Here is a 20,059-nt window from a genome sequence, read left to right on the forward strand (position 1 = left end):
AGCATTGTGAGGAAGTGTAGGTGAGTAGAGTTGGGGTCTGGGTGAGGGGGTGGCCTGGTTTCCGGTGCACCATAGTGCCCCTCGAACCTTGGAGCTGCTAGGCATGGTGGAAGCTCAGCCACTTCAGCTCTGAGGGCTATATTAGGAGATTATAGACCTGTGGCACTATCCTGATGTGAAGGGTGCAGGGTAGACCACAAAACAGTAGCTAGATTCAAAATACAGGAACGTTTAAAATCCCAGTCCTACAGCACTATGCCTGTGGGATTAACACTCGGGCCCAACAAATTCACACTCCACATAGGGCAAGTGACTAGTTACTTGTGAAGCGCGAAAACGTGAGGGAAATAACCGACGTAGCCCAGTGGCTTGAGTTCCTGCTGCAAAGATCTTTCAGCGACCCTCACCTCCAGTCTCGCATTCCAATTTCAGAAACGTGCAGGTCCGTCCCTACGGTAAAATGGCTGTGTGAGTGGATACAGCTGCGGCAGCTGTGCGCTTGTACAGCAGTGCAGACTACAGTTCTCAGTCGCAGTGCTAACAGCTTGGTGCGTTGATGTACCAGCTGCTGGCCTATCTGTGTTGCCTGCAAGTTAAAGGGTTTGATTCAATATTTGCCAAAGCCATTTGATTTGCTGCTGGACCATATACGCCATCCCTCCCGATTTTTTAATAACAAATGTTGATTTTTTTTACTTTCTCCATACTAAAATATTTCTAACCCCAATGCAATCCAATGCAAACATTCTACTCTTCGGCTTTCTGTTACAAAATCTCCCTCCCAGGTGCTGAAGCATTTTGCCACGTATGCTGCTACGGTTTTTCCCTACTTTCTCGGACCAGGGCTGGATTCATGAAGGTACAAGAAAAACTACAAGTACCAGAAAGAAGGAAAGGGGACTCGATAAGAATCCCCCGAATGACGTGTGGCATGTATGATATCAGTAAGACAGCCTGTTGGCTTTACCCGCTAACTACACATAACTATCTTAAACCTGCTGCCGACTGATATCAACTTTTCCTGCAATAAGATGTGTCTCGGCAAAAATGTGGAGTTGCCTCGTGAGTTCACACAGTCCGTTTTTTTCTTTACTTACTGGCACTTCTCTTCGTTTTTACCATTATGAATGCTGGCTAATTAGTGCACGAGAGCAGAGAAAAGATCTGGGCGGAATCCTCACACCTGTTTTCATGGTAGATGCTCATCAGCTGGGGCTTAAAACCCCTGCGCCCCTCACGCGAGCCTCTCGCTCTTCAGTCTCGTGGCCTGAGCGCGCCGAGAAACGTGTGGCGTCGAAGATGTTCCTGCGCTTTCAGAACCGGGATTCCTTTGAGAAGATGCACTTGCGGACCGGGCTCGAGGAGTGGGATATGGAGGAAGAGTTAAAGCTGGCGGCTACCACCGACCAGTACTTCCCAGGTAAGGCGAGTGGGTTACTTTTACAGCACCGCAAACGCGTTTTAACGGCGAGGATGTAGGCGTGTCCCCTTGTGTCAATTATTGAGGGACTAAGTGCTAACTGCTTCAGTGGCAAGGCGGACTTCGTGTCATTAGACACTATTTAGTCAGTTCTGGGCTTTCGTTTTAAAAATCTCTCGATACCGGATGAGTAATTCAAGTTTGTCCTCTTGAAGCAGGCAATACTATTCCCAAAATCCAGGCGTTTTTAAAGTTTAAGCATAGGCCTGGAAAAAGTGGTGTCCCGATTGACATGGAGACATCTTGTCATACTTGCCGTTGCATGCACGTGAAACGTAGGATGGGCGGTGGTAACCTGCTACCAGCCATACTCCCTAGGATTGCCACCCTGTGTGATACATTTTTTTAAATCAGTTTCACAAGGTCACGCTTGAGACACCATGTCCGTCTTTTATTTTTTTTTCTTTCTGGGTGATAATTTTATATGTTCCCAATTTAAATGTATAACTACAAGCCCCAGCATTCCAAGGAAAACGCAGGACTGGATGGCCTTCCCTCCGATGGCATAAGGAAACTTGAAAGCTCTGCAAGGATGTAATTTTTAGAACGGGTACAGCTCAACTAAACATTCCATTTAATGTTAGCACTTCTGTCATAGAACCTACGAGGTGTGCAGAATTATCGGCCCATGTTTTTAACATGGAACAATTCACAGTCTGACCTGGGGTACAATATAATTTCGTTGTCATATGCAGAGGGAAATCAACACTGAAGTCTGTAAGAACAGAAGACAGAATATTGGGATGAGGTCGCTTGCAAATGGATGACTGAATTACTTGCTGATAATCTTCATTCCTCTTAGTCTTCCTCTTCCCAGTACTTGGACTTTGCCCTGCCAGGAGCCCTTTCTCCAGTCCTTTACTTCCCTCGCTCTACCCTCCTTAGGCGGTATAACTTCTTTCCCACTCATGATCCCTCAGTTCTCGTACATAAGCAAAGTCATGGAGGGCTTCCCCTCCAGCGAGGGAGAGGGACGTCCATATGGGGACAAGGAAGAGTAGGACTGTGAGGAATGAAGATTACCAATAAATAAGTTAGTCACTATAGTGACTAACGTACTCTTAGTCCATAGTCCCCTTTCCTCCATAATGTATGGGTATCCCTTCCAAGGGACGGCAGACGGAACCTTTTTCACCAGAAAAAACCTTCCTTCCCTTTAAATTTAGAGGCGCGCGGGGGTGCGGCCCAGGGAGAAAGCACTGCCCAAACTCCGCACTCCGGTGCCACACCTCAGTCACCATTGACGCGTCGACAATAGGTTTAACATTGCCTAATAACACCAGTATTAGGGGGGAGGCTGGTGGGACGTATGGAGGAAAAGGGACTATGGACTAAGAGTACGTTAGTTACGACGGTGAGTAACTTATAATTACTCTTATGTTCCGTCCCCTTTCCTCCATACTGTATGGGCGATTACAACTGATTGTAGCCCCAGGGTGGAGAAGAGACCCTCCTTAAGCAAATGGGTTCCTGAGCACCGCCTGTCCGAAAGCCGCATCAAATCTAGAGCCGGCATCCAAACGATAATGCTTGCAGAAAGCCGAGGCAGAGGCCCAAGTGGCCACCCTGCTTATGACTTTCCAAGGGACATGGTGCTGGAAAGCAATGACTGTTGCCTTGGCCCGGACTGCATGGGCATGCATGTTGGCCGGAAGCGGCTTGAGCTGGCCCTCATATGCTTCCTTGATGGCAGAGATCATCCAGCGGGATATGGAAGACTTGGAGGCCTGATAGCCATGTCTTGAGCCTCCGAAAGTGACAAACAGCCGAGGTGAGGCCGACTAGTAAAGATGTCTTGATGGTGACCAGCCTGATGTCCACAGACGCCATAGGCTCGTATGGTTTGTGCGCCAGAGCGCCTAAGACTGTTAAGGTCCCACACCATGTGCCGTCTCTTGACAGGCAGGTAGAGCTTTGTAAGTCCCGTCGGGTGTTTCTTGACGATAGGGTTGGAGGAGGAGAAGATGCCTTCCTCCGAGTTCCTGTATGCCCCAATGGCTGTGAAGTATGTGCAGCAGGTGTCCACCTGCACGTCTGAGTGGGCGAGGTGCGCTCAGGGAGCACATCGTCCAAGCTGCCCGCCACAGGGTCGATTCCTTTGGAGTCTGCCGAGTGGCAGAATCTGGTCCATTTGCTTTTTTACTGGGCCCTGGTAGCCTTGCTCCTGGCGCCCTGTATGATTTCGATATTGGCCTGTGAGAGGCTGAAGTGCTGCAGTATTACCTGCTCAGGTACCACCCTTTAAGGGCTAGTTTCCCCGGCCCAGGGTGGATGACTGCCCCCCCTGCTGCACCAGAAGATGTGCTCGGCCCGTCGGGAGGTGAATCGGGCGTACTTCAGAGAAACCGAGCAGCTCCGAAAACCATGGCCTGGCCGGCCACCATGGAGCAATTCGAATGATGTGCAGTTGCTGAGACTCCTTGATCTTGCAAATTACCCTGTGATTCGGAGGCGTGGGTGGAAAGGTGTAGGCCTTCATGCCGGTCCACTGGAGGTGAAATGCATCGCCCAGAGAGCCAGGGCCCTGACCTTGCCAGGATGCGAACTGGGGCCACTTCTTGTTGTGCCAGGTGGTAAAGAGATCCACCTGGGAGTGACCCCACCTTTTGAAGATCTCCTAAATAACGAGGTTGTTTAGCTGCCACTCATAATCGTCAGCTCCCAGCCTGCTGAGCCTGTCTACTTCCAGTTTGGATTCCCCGGGAGGTGGCCTGTAATGAGGAAAATGTCATTTTTTCAGCACCCACTCCCACATGTTGATCGCCAGTTTGCACAGAGGAGGGGGATCTGGTGCCTCCCTGCTTGTTGACGTAGTACATGCTGGTCGAGTTGTCTGTCTGGATGAAGACAACCTTGCCCCTGAGAAGTGGTAGGAATGCCTTGAGCGCCAGCCAGATGGCTTTCAGCTCCAGCCAATTGATGTGGTTTTCCAACTCCTGATTAGTCCAGGTGCTGTGGATAGAGAGATCATCCAGGGTGGCTACCCAGCCTTCGTGAGAGGAATCTGTGGGGACGGTGGCCTGCGGAGTGGGCGTTCAAAAGGCTTGCACATCCGTAGGTTGCAATTCTGGACCGCCAAGTTGGGTCCAGGTGGAGAGAAGGAGGAACGTTGATCATCTCGGATTGAGAACCCCGCCCCTGGTTCCATGAGGCCGCATGCAGCTGAATCCTCCTCATCCTTAGTCTCGTGTGTGGGATGGCTAATGGGACCGCTGCCATTAGACCCAGGGGATGCTGGTACCACCATGCCGAGGTCACCTCTGTTCATAGCCGAGATTTTGTCCTCCGAAGGAAATACCTTCTGGGAGCACATGTCCCAAATGAGGCCCACAAATGTCAGTCTGTGAGTTGCAGCTGTGACTTCTTGAGATTGAGCGAAAAGCCCAAATGTGCAGTGTGTTCAAAAGGGCATGAGAAGAGTGGTGAACCACTTCCGGAGATGAAGCCCTTATGAGCCTGGTGAAGACCCTGGGGGCCGAGTTGAGGCCAAACGGAAGGGCCTTGTACTGAAAATGGTAACCCATGATTCTGAACCGAAGGAAAGAACGATGGGGCTGCCAAATCGGGACGTGTAGGTGGGCATCCTTCAGGTCCAGGAAGCACATCCAGTCTCCCCTGTCCAATGTCTCAGCTGTAAAAGCTGGCGTAACCATATTGAATTTTTGCAGGGGTAAGGAGAGGTTGAAGGTGGAAAGGTCCAGCACAACTCTCGGGCCCGCCTGGTTCTTCTGAATGGTGAAAATCCTGGAGTAAAAGCCAAAGCCTCGCTGGGAGGCTGAGACTTCCTCCACTGGCTGGCTCTCTACAAGCGACCGGATCTCCGCCAAAAGAGTTGCTGTCCCAACCTGTGGGAGTGGAGTGGAGGGGAGGAAGGAGGAGAGGCTGGTATAGGGAGGCGGTACCCCATGGATACTATGGAGAGGATCCAGGGGTCCACAAAATTCTGGTGCCAGAAATGTGCATGGAGAGCAAGCCTGCCCCCCACTGGAGACACGTGAACCCGAAGGGGCGTGTCGTGTCTTCTTTCCCTCGGAGGCTGTCGTGGAGGAGGGGGACTGGAAAAATCCCTTGCTCCCCCTTTTTTGTAGCTTGCGCCGACTTCTGGATCTACGTTCCAGGAAGCCTCGGAACCCTCCGTGTGTATGAACCCCCCCCCCCCTTCTACCCTCTCTTGGAGCACTGCTGAGATTGGAAGTGTGATTTGGGTATGGTCTTTGTCAAGATGGATAAAGACTTGGCCGTTTGTGAGCTGTTTTTTTTCTTTTTGCCCAGTTCTTCGTCTGTGGAGGAGTGGTAAAGTTTCCCCCCTCACCTCTAATACGCTTTCCTGGACATCCGGGTTGAACTTTGTTGCCCAGAGGCAGGCTGTAATTCTCATGTCCGTGGCGATACAGATGGCATGGCTAGAGGTGTCCATATGGGCCACGGTGGATTCCATGAAATCATGCAGCACAAGCTTGGCGTCGGCTAGCCCTGCCTTAAAGTGTGATTGGCTCTGGGTGGGGAGTTCCGGAAGGAAATCTGCAATTTCCCGCCATAATCTTTGGTTGGCGGCAGCCAGCATGGCATCTGTGTTGGCCTGACGAAGATGTAAGGACGTGTTGGAATAGTTTCTTCTCCTCCTTGCCTAGCAGCACCGCTGAGGACGACTGAGGCTTGGAGTATAGTGATGCCTCAGCGATCACCTGGCTGAGGATGGCCCGAGAGCAAGAGTGTATTTCCCCCTCCATCTGCCTGTACTTGGCATCGATTGACCGGCTGGGCTGAGTGGGGTTTGTGCCAGCCCTTCTTAGCCAGGGACGCTACATCAGTCTGCAAAGGAATCCCCGATTTAGCAGAGTGGCGTCGTGTGAGGACTTCCGCCAGAACCCCCTCTGCCGGCTGCTCAACTTCGAGTTGGGGTAGGCCCAGATAGCCAGCCCAGCAAGACGTTTGTGGAAGGCCCTGGCTGGGGATGGCACGTCCGAATCCTCCTCATCTGTATCCTGTGGATCTGGGGGGTCCTGTGGAGGAGTAGTAGTTGGCGCCAGAGGGTGGGGTACAGGGATCGCCGCCGGAGGCTGAGGAGGCGGTGGAGGTTGGTACGGAGCCACCTGAGGAGTCGGCTGGGGCGCCAATGGAGGAGTCTGTGGTGCCGCTAGCATGGCAGGAAGGACTTCCCTGGTGGCGTCTTTGAGAACACCCCCACCCCCATCCGCGGTGACCTCCATGAGGCCAAGGAACCGCTCGAAGAAGACCTCTTCACTGACCGAGGAGGTGGCAGGGGGTGCTGACTGGGTAGCTGGGAGCTGCTGGAGCCGCTGCGTACACTGCCTGTATGGACACAAAGAAAAGCTGCCCTGTGCAAAAGAGAAGGCTGTAGGCCACGTACCTGGTTGAGGCCAGTCCCACCTTGACACTCGTTCTTCGCTGAATTCCTGGCATGGCATCGGACGGGTACCTGTCTGGCGTGGCAGCCATTTTGTCGAGCTGCCTGCAACGTGTTGCTCAGCCCAGTGGGCCACGCATTGTCCAAGACTCTTGCGTGTGAATCACAAGGCCTACCCTGCTCCTCGGGCCTAGGTCTGGTAGGTGTGGCACCCTCGATCCGAGGGTCGGTAGAGCTGCGTTTAGGTGCCCCCTTGGGCATATTGCCGGTATTGGAGCATAGCCCCTTGGCCATGGTGCGGGAAAAAGGGCAAAGCCCCGGTAAAAGAACATTCTGGTCCCTCAACACTGTCACCGGGAGGATCCCTCGGCCCGGAGGCTGGTAGCTGCAACAGCCTCGGTGCATGTTCTGGTAGAAGGACCTTGTTAGGCAGAAACCTGTGCAGTTCCCTTAGGGACCACTGCAAAAGATTTAAGACTACAGGTGTTTGTCAGTAAACCCACTTGGTAGCAGTCTGTACCACACAGATTCACTTGGTAGCTGTGGCAGACTTCCCTCAAGAGGAGTTAGGCAGTATACAGAGCATACAAAATAGGTACAGAAATACAGTAGCACAAGCAAACACTGACCAGAGCTTGGGTGTAAAAGTATATATTTATAAGAACCACAGCAATTAGGAAGGCACAGTCTACTGGTGAGCAAGGAAGTTTAGGTGCCAGGCCCACTTTCAAGGGAGCATGGTGGAAGATGCCCAAGATCGGACGGTACACAGACTCTTTGAAGTTTGTGGAGGTAGTTCAAGAAAGGTTTAGTTCAGTTCAGAAAAGTTAGCTAAAGTGTCCCAGGCTAACCCAGGTTTGAGAGGTGAGGATTTAATACACCCCGTTCGATCGTTTGCAAGGGAAGCCAGGCGGAACACGGTACCTTAAATGGAGAGGATCCTCCAGCGGGGGCAGTTGTTCCTGGCAGCGGGTGCAAGTCGCAGCGTCGTCCAGAGGAGAAGAGAAGATCTCGTCGTGGAGGAAAGATGAAGGTCATTGCACTGCCAGGGAAGAAACCAGCCGCGGAGTTCTCCGGTACAAAGGTACTACCCTTTCGGTTTGCGGTAGTGGTGAAAACGTATCCCGGTTGCCGGGGTGCTTGGCACAGGCAAGGCGGCCACGAGATGCTCCAAGAAGGGGAAAAGAAGGTAGACTGGTTATCCCCAACAGTCGAAGGAAGAAGACTCTCCGGGCTGGAGATCTCCTCTGTCGTTGGGAAAAGTGGTGAGACGGTTCAGCAGGGTTCCACCGGTGGTGTCGTCGTTGCAGGTCGGCTCAGCTTCTCCCTCCTCGGATTCTTTAGGTCCAGTGGCGACATCTGAAGTTCCTGTCCCCAAAGCCCTGCTTTTATGCAGCACACCCCCATTCACTCAGCCTAGCTGTCAATCAAACATGCTAAGTGGTGAGCCGGCTCACCACTTGGGCCAATCACACAAGAGTGCGACTTGAGTTACCAAGGTAACTCGGTCCAGGGTGCCTAAACCCCCTCCCACACTCCCTGCGGTACCCAGACAGAGTGGCACCACTTTAGTGGAACAAAGGGCTCGACTTGGGTTGGAGTCACAGAAAAGAACACAAACGCCATTTTAGAATAGAGTTCTGGCAAAAAATACCAACCGGCGAATTAATATTAAATAAAAAACCGGCGGTATGTTCGAGGCTGTAAGAATTAGTTGGTAGCCTCGAACAATGGGAAAATCCCATAGAGATATATTTGCGGTCGAATATAAAAAGTAGTATCCACTGCCACCAGCCAAAGCTCGATCAGGGGGGACAGAGACGTGCCCCCTCGAACAACAGACCCCGGGGCAATCGAATTGCCCCGACCAGTACGACCACAATATGATGGTTTGTACTGGTTTCTGTTCATAATTTGGGACTAGCAAAGCCAATGGTGACTTTACATGCCCTGGGAGACAGTAGTCAGTCCCAGGGTATGGAGTCTATGTTGGTGGGCCACTACAACACCCCTGGGTTACGGCACGGAGGGTGCTGTGTAACCCACATAAAAAAAACACGAGACCCTATGGAGTAAAAGACCCCATAGCCCATAAAACACATGGAAAGTTAAAGGAACACCTCAAATCAAGAGCAAAAGAATCTCACTCTTAGCAGGAGAGAAAAAAAATAAACCCCAAAAATCCAGCAAAGCTCTGGGGGACTCACTAGGTTTGGGAAATTAGCCTTACAGACAATTCTCCCTAACAGACCTGACCGGTACCTTTCGCGCGGGAGGGTCCCTGGGAAGGAGTCTCCCTTGTGGGGTGTGATGGAGAATATTGGCACTACCTTGGGCTTGTTTCGATGAAATTCTTGAGGTCCTCTGGAGGCGACTTCTGGAAGAGCTCCCTCCACCTGGGTAATCTGTTCTTTAGCGCTTTAGAGGACAGCGAACCACACGCTGAACAAGCTTGCCAAATGTGGTCTGGGCCAAGACAATGTAGGCAGAGGGTGTGGGTGGGTCTGAAGTTGGGAAGAGCCTGTTGCAGGCTGGACACCTGCTGAATCCTGTATAAGTATACTGCAATGTAAGAGCAGACATTGGTAAAAGGAGATTTACATCTAATTGGAGTCCTCCGGAAGGAAACTCTACTGCACTTTCCCTCGCCAAGATTTTCTATGGCAGGCAAATTGACACATGTGCAGTATATTAGAGATCACTATTCTTGTAAATGCCCATGTTGGTGAATACCCAAATGGAGCATTTTGGGGTTAAAGACTGGGGAATACTTTAAGATTAAGAATGTTTAAAAAATCAAGTTGATAACATGGTATTCTTGTGGGCTAAAGATGTGGGAGTGGCTTGTCTGATGGGTGTTGTGTGCCCCCCTGCTATCTGTGCCCACCTTACCTGCACACGTGGTCTGCCGCCGCCCAGCATTTGACAGCAATACAAATCATTACTCATCAATATTTTGGAAACTGCAATTTGACATTGCTTGATTGTGATGGTGTTCATAAGGACTGGACTAAAGATGGGGGGGGATGAACGGGAGGGGTGCCTTCCCAACTGTGTAACGGCAATCATGTCATTATTCCAACATGCAGGTTGTGATGAGAAGGTGGACCGGTATATGCTCCGAAGACAGAAGCGCCCATTCTGCGCTCCATGGATTTCGCCTTTCAATGGTGCGACTGTCGGGACATCGGCCACAGAGTCAGACGGTATTGTACTCTAATTTTGGTGGGTGAAGATTATGGGGAATGAGTCTGTCTTCATTTAGGTGTACTAGGTCTTAAGTTAATAGAAAATCATGGAACTGTGAGGCTCCTAACCTTTGGAAAGTGTGGAACAGGCCAAATGTCCATAAGGCTGGATATGTGGAATAAAACTGAGACCTGTAAGCACAGTTAGGCCAGTGATGTACAGAAGGAATGAGACTTCATCTAGGTGTTTGGCTGGTGATGGGAGAACTCTGGGTGATTTCTCTCAGGTTTGGTGGTTGTGAATTGTGGCATTAGTAAGATTTCACTGCTGTCTGTGCAGTCTTAAGTGGGTTCTATGTTTCCTTTTTTTGGTGCTGTGGTTTAACCTCTTTCACTTTCGCCCCCCCCCCTTCCCTCTCATTCTCAATGTGGGCTGCAACACATTGGGACCACAAGTCAAACCCATAGAGCCAAGCTCACAGTAATAGCATACAAGTGAGTTTGCAGCAAGCAATTTGGACAGATTGCTTTGAGTGACACTGCACTGACACGATGATGCCTGTGATGTGGGAAATTGAGTTTAAAGAGTTGCATTAGTGAGATTTTATAGTTGGTGAGCATTCTAGAATTAGCCAGTGGTGAAGAGCAGGTAGGTGTGAGATGACTCCCGATCCTGAGATCTCTGCAGATCTGATTGTGAAAGATGCCATAAGGCAGGGGTCTGCATCCTTTGACTCGCCAGATGCTTTGGATACAACAAACCTCTCCCTTGTCCAGCATAGTCTTGCAACCGGCCATAAGGTGACGTTTTCATGTCGCTGGCATTCTGAGACCTCAAGTCCAGTTATGTATAAGATTTTCCAGGAAGAATTGGAACCCTTTACTGATTGCGAAGCACACTATCTAACTGGGAAAAGTGGCAGCAGATTTCCAAGTAAGGTTTAGATTGGGTACTGTGAATTGTGCTGGCTTGTGATGCCGCTGTGGTGTCTGTAAGAAGGCCTTCATTCAGTATGAAGGGGTCATCTGGGGACCCTTTTCCTTGGGTTTTGACCAGCAGAATATATTGCCACTCCTGAACTGCAGGGCATTTTCACCCCAGAATATGACTGCACCCTCCCCCACCACAGCATAGAAAGCAAATTGGACCCCTGCACTAGATTGCAGACCCTGGGAGTCAGAGGAGCCCAGAGGTCTCTGTAGCACCACAGTGACCTATAGATCTGTTTTCTGCAAATCTTTGGCCAAGGTGAAGTTGTCCTCCTTTCCCTCCCTCTCATTTACTTCTTTAATATGTGGCACTATTCTGTGAAATCTTGGTGCTCAAAGGATCTTCTGGTTTCAACAATAAGAATTCATGAAGCGATTAAGCATCTTAAACGCTTGTGTTTACACACACGCCTTTAGAACATTAACGAGATGAGAGCCTAGTCAGTGACCATGTAAAGCCTGACTATGAGGAAAATGAAAAGCAACTTGATGTACATATGCCAACACATTGGGAGCTGGTACAAAAAGCATGGCCAGGGCAAATCAGGAGGCCTTTTTATAAAAGACATGCCGCCTCATGTCTGTAAAATTGCATAAATTGAAACATTTATAATGGGGCCTTTATCCATAATGCAGTGCAAAGAAATGTGACTCAACAGTACATGAAAGTCATGACACAGCCAGAAGTCAAGCAAGAGGAATATTATTGCAAGCAAGTTGTAGAAAATCAAGTTCGTCGCTTCTTGAACCGAGACAAAATGGAGCAAGAACGAATATCCAAGGGAAGAGCGTTCTAGTGTAGGCCACAATAAGCTGAATTGGGAGGGAGCACAAAGGGGATGAGGGTACTGGGATGCAGATCGGAGAGCCCTTTTTGGATGATAAAAAGGATGCCAAGGAACACAAACAGGAGCCGGAGTGTGAATACACGAACACGAGAAGCAAAATGTGCCCAGAAACGGATATGTGGGCTGGGGACACTGAGTCATCCTAATGTATGGTGTGGTGGAAGCAAAAATTAGAAGATGGCATATTTTCTTAACATTTAAGAGATTAAAGTGACAAGATTGAACTACAGTAGAGATTTGAGTCTGCGCATTATAATCAAAAATAAATTCTAGGTTTCCAGAATAAAGCCTTATTTATTATTTATGTAATGTGTTTCAGTTAACAAGTAACTTTTCACATTACATGAATATTAAAGACATTCAGTTTTACATTTCATCAGAATAATATAAAATATAAGATACCAAATTTTTAAAAAACATAGATTTGCAATATTTAAACACTAGATCATCTAATCAGTCACACAAATGAATCAATATCCAATGATCAATAAGAATTATATACACATACAATATTCTCAAAATATATATTCAATTTCCCAAGTTTTACAAACTCCTTACTATTCTATTGTTTTGAAAATGGTGACCTGTTTCTGATTCTATATGGTAATTATTTTTTGCCACACATTATACATTGAAATATACACTTTCATATTCTTTGCACTGTTGCCAAAATGCCAGATCTTTTTATCGTGTCTGGATTATATACATATCTACCATACGATTTGAGATACAACTCAGACAAATTGGGGCATTCAAATAATAAATGCTTAGCAGTCTCCGTGATGTCCCTGTTTTTACATATACGACACCATCGATCAATCCATGGTATTTCAGTTACAGTCCCCGTAACTGACAATACCGGCAGATGATGCAATCTCAGAAGCAATATAAAGCGTCTCCGTCTTGGAGACGGAGATAGGTTTAGATACAAATGCGGCTTCTTGAAAGTATATAGCAAATGCGACCCAGATTTATACTTTTCCAAACTATTCAGACGAGCATAGTTCTCAAGCCAGTCCCATAGCTCAACACGCCTAACAAGGGCGCGTTTCTTTTTGATGATATCATTCCCCTTCCTCCATATCCAACATATCTCCTCAGTGTTTCCATGCTTTTTTTTTTTTTTTTTTAATTGACAAGTCGTAGATTCTTTTAGTGATTCCTGTTTCATGGCCCTTAACAGACTGTTATTGTTATCATTACTCATTGTGATATACAGTTCTGCCCGTTTTCTTTAACACAATTGATTTAAATGACATAAGGCCTAACTCCAACCTGATTATGGCCATTGGGATACAACCCGGGAGACCTAAAATCCTCCTGCAATATTTGACCTCTATGGTCTGTAGCCACCTTAAATCAATAGATAAGTGACTCCAAAACATAGGTTATCATAGGTGCCAATACCTGGGTATAGAGCTGTTGGGCAGCCCAAATGGTATATCCCCCATAGTCAATGGCGAATCGATGCACCATGGCCGTAATCTGCGCAGCTCTAATAATGCGCATGTGTTTACAAGAGGGATAATCTCCCTTATCAAATTCTACACCCAGGTATTTATACTGCGGAGTATAAGACCTCCAAGTCTTTGATAGTCAACCTCGGGCGAGCAATCTTCCTGTTGCTGAAAACCATCAGCTGTGTTTTTTCGTGGTTGATAATTAGGCCATTGGAGTCTGCGTATGCCCATAATGCTTCCGTAGATATACGTAATCCACTGAAGGTGTGGTCCAGGATCACCAAATCATCTGCGTATGCCAGGACTGGGCAATGATCAGCGCCATCATAGGTGGACAGTTATCAACAGACCTAAAGCAATTGGTAGGTCATGTACAAACAAATTATATACCAGTGGGGCTGTAACACACCCTTGCTTGACCCCTCTATTTTGGATCATTTGCTTGGTTATGTTCCCTTGCAAATCTAATTTAAGGGCTACACTAGTATTGTGGTGCAGTAGCCTAAGATAATAGAACAGACCATCTGGGCAGCCTACTAACTTAAGTTTGGCCCACAACTTTTCTCTAGGAATAAGATCGAAGGCTGCTTTAAAATCCACAAATGGGGCATACAGAGGGGGATTGCCCTTTGATCTCGCTCTCGTACGTAATGTATCCATAATGATCGGGTTATACGAGGTCGAATATCCACGTCTAAATCCCAATTGGAATTTACAGAGAAGACCCAATTTATCTACCCATGCCTGTAGTTCATCAAGCAATATTGATGCAAAAATCTTGCCCGTGCAATCGAGCATGGAGAGCAGTCTATAACTGCTAGAGTCCATTTTATTGCCTTTCTTGAAAATAGGTATTAAGAAGGCAGTCTGCCATGACGGTGGTATAATGCCTTCGGCTAAAACCTTATCAAACAGGATTTTTAACAAGCCAGCCCAGAACTCTGGCTTGCTCTGAAGTGTTACATTTGCCAGGCCATTAGGCCCGGGCGCACGTGAGGATTTGAGTCTCTTAATCTTAGCTAACATGTCATAGGTCACTTTAAAGGGAGGTCTAAGTGGTGCAATAAGCATATCCACTTGACTGTCTTTCCTGACGGGGTCATTTCGGTTTGCCAAAAAATATTCCCACTGTTGTGCTCCTATGGGATTGATCGTGTTTTTTCCTTTTCCCCTTGCCTCTCCCAAGAGCACCCAGATATTCCTGGTATTTTTGGTACATAATATATGTACCGTCTTCTGCCAGCGATTGATCTTGTCTAGATGTGTCTCTCCCCTAATAAGTGATCTACATTTGTTCTTAATAACTTTGCAGGCAGAAAGGAAGTCCTTAAGTGTTGGACATGATTTCTTTGCTAAGCGGTTTTCTGATCGTCGCCCTCTTTTTACATCTCTTATATACCGATCATAAGGATTTTCTTTGGAGTGATCATTTCCTATGTTCCTTACAGCTGAGGTCGCATGAGTACTTGAAAATAGTGCGATTCAATGTTCTGTGGCAACCACCGACCTGGATCCAACGCACCATACTTAGGAACATTCTCAAATGTTACTGCATTTGCAGCATTGATTATATTTCCTTCTGACCAGCGTATACAATTTGCAGCATGATTTACTACCATATCACCCATTGGTTTAGGATCAGGGAGAATATTATTTACCTCAAACGTGAGAGTCAATGATTTATGATCTCTCCACTCATTCGGATTGATCTTCATATCCTTTACACAAGTGGCAACTACTGGACATATGATAAAATAGTCCAGCGTACTCTAAATGTTCCCACTTATGTTTCCCCGGGGAATCACTCATTGTTCTCCCATTCACCACTTCTAGATTCGAAAGAGATTCAGCCAACACTGTCCCTCCAGGTCAACTATGGAGTGAGTCATTGAGCTCTTGGTTTTTAATAGGGAATTAGTCGATGTCCCCTTCATCCCGCCAATATGACAGTTAAAATCTCCCATTATTATGATGGCGTTGTTCCCAGGGACTAATGACCACTGTGCCAAAGGTTAATGTATAGCATCTTGCAAGGACTCTCTCCAAGTAGCCTCAGGAGGGCTATAAATATTAATCAACAAAATCTTCTGCAGTACCCCCCCCCCCCCCAAATACATCCTTCAATTTCAACAGCTATCATATTGTCATTGCAACCACAAGTTTTACGACATGATTTAACCATTTGCGAAACACCAATCACTAGGCCCCCATATGGGCGGCCTCGTAGATCCAATACCCATCTAATATCATGGGTACAGTCAACCATATTTCCTGCAGACAAAAGCAGGTATGGCTCACAATATGTGGAAGCGATCCCTCCGGGGTAAAAAGGTGAGTAAAACCCCTGCAATTCCAAGAGACAATGGTATAATCTCAAGGCTTGTGCACGATGATCGACAATGATTCTGTTAACCATTGTAAAACATTCTGAATATGTCATCTTGATCTCCTTTTCCTTGCACAAGCAGAGGAATAGCCTGCACCTCTGATATCATTGTCCTCATTCTTAATGCAGTTCGGATCTTCTTTCTCTGGATCTGCATCAAGCTTGATGTCAACTGCCATCAAACTCTCTTTGTAGCTACGCAGTAACTGGGCAGTAACCAAAAATGTAGGGTGTATAGCAGATACATTTGGATTAGGGCATTTAAGGGGCTCCACATATTCAAAGTCATCCGAGTACCCTAAATTGTGGAACTGAATGCAATCTGGTGAGTAATTCAGTTGTTAACCATCTGGGTACCATTTCTTGATAGAAGTTCTTAATGATACAGATGCGATTGCCAGTTTGCTTAGTAGAATCAGATTTCTTTTCCATTGTCAATAAATCTGGCACCCTTTCCAACGGCGCCAGTTCAGGGCAGTTATTTAGGGTGGTCAAGTCTGCGTCTGAGGCATCATCAGCCCGAGGCAGCACAGAGTTGACACTTACTTCTCCTACGGGTATTCTGACTTTATCTGAAATTAGCCAGCTATTAAGACAACCCACACCCTTGGTTGCACTTTTCTTGGCTCTTGCTGCTCTTTTCTTTGACTTTTTACTCCGTTTAGTTTCATTAGCTGTTTCAGGGAGTGATGCGGCAACAGTATTTCTACACCTATTCATTGGCGCTCTCCTTGCCTGTTTACGTTGCTTCCTGGAGAAATATACTACAGAGTCATCCTCGGCAATTTCATCAGGCTCCGGTATGAGTACAGGATCTTCCAGTATTCGAATAGCTACTGATGGATCCCCCTCTGCATCTTCTTTAGTATTGTTACCTTCATCCACAGCTACTTTATGCCTTGTATTGTCCAAAATCTGACCACACATTTTTAATAAAATCTTCATTGGAAGCTGTATTGAAGCCATTGACGACTGCAACTCTGCTATCTCCATATTGCAAGGGATTGAGTCGTCATTGGTCACCGATGTATTTGCAGCAACTGCTCCAGTCATACTTATAGCCAGATTGGGTGATGCTGACGATCTAGCTGATTGTGGGGACATATGCACATATGCCTCTGCATTATTGTGGGGACATATGCACATATGCCTCTGCATTAATTTGCTGATTATCATGAGATGGCTCTGAGATTTTTGCTTGAGCAGGCGTCATTGCCTTTTGCATCTTAAGGCAAAGGTCGAGCCGTGAGTTATCTATATCCCCAATGGTTTCCTCACGAGGGTTACTGCTATTATGTCGTGCGAGTTCTGGTTCCTCCAGCACTGTTGAGTTTTTAGTGGGCTGAGCGTTAGTTGGAAAGAACGATGTTATAGCACCCTTTTGCACTTGTTCTTTCGCTTTATTTTTCTGCTTTCGGAGGTTGTATTTACACTGGACACTCTTCTTGTTTGCTGGCATTTTGATAATTACTTATAGTGTAATACAGCACAGTCTGCTACCCAGTTCAATGTAATACAATTCTCAACTCGATAAGTGACAATTCTTGAAAATGTTTACAGAAGTAATAATAAAACCCTTCTTATTAGAAACCGGGATCTAAGAAATTACCACAGACTCCCGGTAGCTAAATGACTATAAAATGCGGAATTGCTTTCTCTTCAAACTGGGCTCGTAATGAAGAGATCTTTCCTCTTGTTGTGCAGCCGGAATCAAAGAATCATTCCAGTTTCCCAGACGCTGCAGCAGGTTGTAAAAGAATGTAATTGGATTCCTATGCGTTCAAAGGAAAACATTCAAATACAAATTGCCAGCACAGATGGAGGCTTTATCTTGCTGTTTACACACGCCTCCCGGAGCACTTAGTACGGCTGCTTCTTTCACGTGTTGAAATAAGTTTAAAAACAATGCAAAGTATCTTTCCTTATATAACGCGACCTGGATCCAAAAAAAAATGTTCCAGTCTCCAGGTCGCTAAATGGCTATGAGATTCAATAGCACTTGCCTTTTTGTTTTTTTAAATGAAGTTCATGTGAAAGGTATCTTTCCTCCTGCTGTGCGGTCGGGATCAAAGTAACTCCCCGCAGTCTCCCGAATGCTACAGCAGAGCACCTCTGAGCCAACTATATGCTTGTCAGGCCCAGCACTGTTGGTTAAAAAAAATAAATAACGAGCCAACACGGCTAAATCATCCCGCTGCTGTCTGAACAACGTAAAACAGTAGGACAGTAGATGAGGCTGTAGATACTGCTGCTGCTTCACTCTAATATGAGCCCTCTACACCCGGGCCCACCCGGATGGGAGGCCCGGGGCCATAAGCTGGGAGGTGGGGGGTTTGTGCTAACTCTGGTGGGGCAGTGCCTTTTGGCGCTGCCCCACTTAGCATGCACATGGTGGGGTCGGGCTGCTGGGTCCCTTAACAATGGGAACCCAGACAGCGCGTCCCCAAGACAGGAGGGTGAGGTGAGAGGGGCAGGTGACAACCGGCAGTCGCTGCCCCCTGTCACCTTGCCCTCCATACTTCAAAGGCCCCCCTTCCTATCCTGTGGATGCTGAGCGGGGGGGGGGGGGGGGGCGCCTTTTGAAGTTCAAAGAAAGGGCCGCCTTGCCCCCAGGCCGAATTTTGCCTTTATCTGTCGGGGCAAGGTGGCCCTTCTCATGCTTCCTCCCCGTCAGCCATGAACAGCAGCAGGACGGCTGCAGGTGCGCAGGACTTGGATTCAGGAGAAAAAAGACCGTCTTGCCTCTGCGGGCTTTTCGTTTTCTTTCGCACTTCTTTCCCCACAGCTGAGGGGACCAGCGAAGCAGGAACGGCGGGCATTTCGGGTCTTTGCCGAGGACGCAAGGAAGGCAGGACCAAGGAGCCCAAGGAAGCCTGCAGCAAGCGGCTGCACACGGACTTCGCACATCTAGAGCCCGAGGAGGTCGGCACAGCAGTGAGCGGCTACACTCGGAGCTCGCAGAGCTCAATGAAGGCGGGTCCCCGAGCACAATACAAGGAGTGAGCGGGGCTGCAACAGCAGAGCCTTCATAGCACGGCAAGCTGAGCGTCAGCCTCAAGCGTACAAGGACATAGGTTCGAGCCCCGGAGAGGGCGCTAGAATTTTATTTTGGCAAACATTTTTTAATTTTGCTTCGGCTCTGGGAGGACACTGGACTCATAGAAAGCAGGTCTCCGAAGAGCTCGAGGAGGTCTGCACGGCAGCGAACGGCCGCACACGGAGCTCGCAGAGCCCAAAGAAGGTGGGTCCTCGAGCACAACACAAGGAGTGAGCAGGGCTGCAGCAGCAGAGCCTCCATAGCACGACAAGCAGAGCGTCAGTCCCAAGCATATAAGGACATTGGTTCGAGCCCCGGAGCGGGCGCAAGAAGTTATATTTGGGCAAAACAATTTTTAATTTCTCTCCGGATCAGGGAGGACACAGAGGACAGGGGACAGCGGGATTTCCCAGACGCACATTTCAGCAGACCTGCACTAGAAGGAGGCAGATACAGAGCCCCAGCATTTTACCTCGCCTGGGAATTACAATAAGGGGGGGAAGAGGACCCTGACCCACACGGCAAGTTGGGAAACACTAGGACAACCCATTACGAACCAGCACGCAGAGACCCAAACAGGCAGGAGATGGCCAACGCCTTATCCCTGAAAGAAACATTACTCCTGGAATGGGCCAAAGCAGTGGAAGCCGTCCATGGCATGGATATGGTACAAGAAAGAATGGCTGAGCTCGCATCCACCAGTCTCAATGAGGACGACGCAGGCGCCCTGGAAGAGGAGGTCGACGGCGATGAGGAGCCAGCAGAAAGGGAGCAGCCAGCTAGGAAGAAGCAGCGCCTTGAAGTCCGCAGCATGCCCGCCTCTTCAGACACCCACCCAGGCACCAAAAGGAAAGCAAAATCAGGTACTGTGAAAAGCAATGATTTGGGGCCTATGCTTGAACAATTTTTAAAATGGCGTAAGGGAGCGGGTGCTGGGAAAAAGAGGAGGCACAGGGATGACTCGAGCAGCTCCAGCAGCGAGAGTGACAGCACAGACACAGAGTCGGAATCTGGGGGCGAGGATGACCAGGGCCACCTTAAAGCATGGGTTGGGCCTAGCCATGATGTACCGTCTCCAACCCCTCATATGACTAAATATGGGAGGCGCACTGCCGGCAAAAGTGTAAATAGAAGCCTAAAAAAGACAATTGCATGGCACATTGAGCGGAAAATTAAGAGAAAGATATGGAAAAAGCAATTTATTGACATTTTCTGCCTATTGGAATATGAAGAATTAGGTTTTGGCATTTCAAAAAGGGATAAGAAAGAGGAAGAAAAAGAGAGAGCAAAGAGGCCCACACT

The 20,059-nt window shown here is 48.0% G+C and overlaps 1 protein-coding gene across 2 annotated transcripts in view; it reads left to right on the plus strand.

The window, feature by feature from the left end:
• The first annotated feature begins 1,126 nt into the window (after window positions 1-1,126).
• Window positions 1,127-20,059, plus strand: part of FOXR1 (forkhead box R1) — a 116,812-nt gene continuing 97,879 nt past the window's right edge. Inside the window, exons 1-2 of one of the 2 annotated variants that reach the window (XM_069614390.1) lie at window positions 1,127-1,420; window positions 9,938-10,054. In XM_069614390.1, the coding sequence (XP_069470491.1) occupies window positions 1,192-1,420; window positions 9,938-10,054 (346 nt within the window). In that variant the 5' untranslated portion in view covers window positions 1,127-1,191. The remainder of the gene's footprint in view (window positions 1,421-9,937; window positions 10,055-20,059) is intronic. The other variant, XM_069614389.1, reaches the window with a different exon arrangement.

This window comes from Ambystoma mexicanum, chromosome 9 (genome assembly GCF_040938575.1).
Source record: "Ambystoma mexicanum isolate Mex_15411 chromosome 9, UKY_AmexF1_1, whole genome shotgun sequence".
Classification (NCBI taxonomy): domain Eukaryota; kingdom Metazoa; phylum Chordata; class Amphibia; order Caudata; family Ambystomatidae; genus Ambystoma; species Ambystoma mexicanum.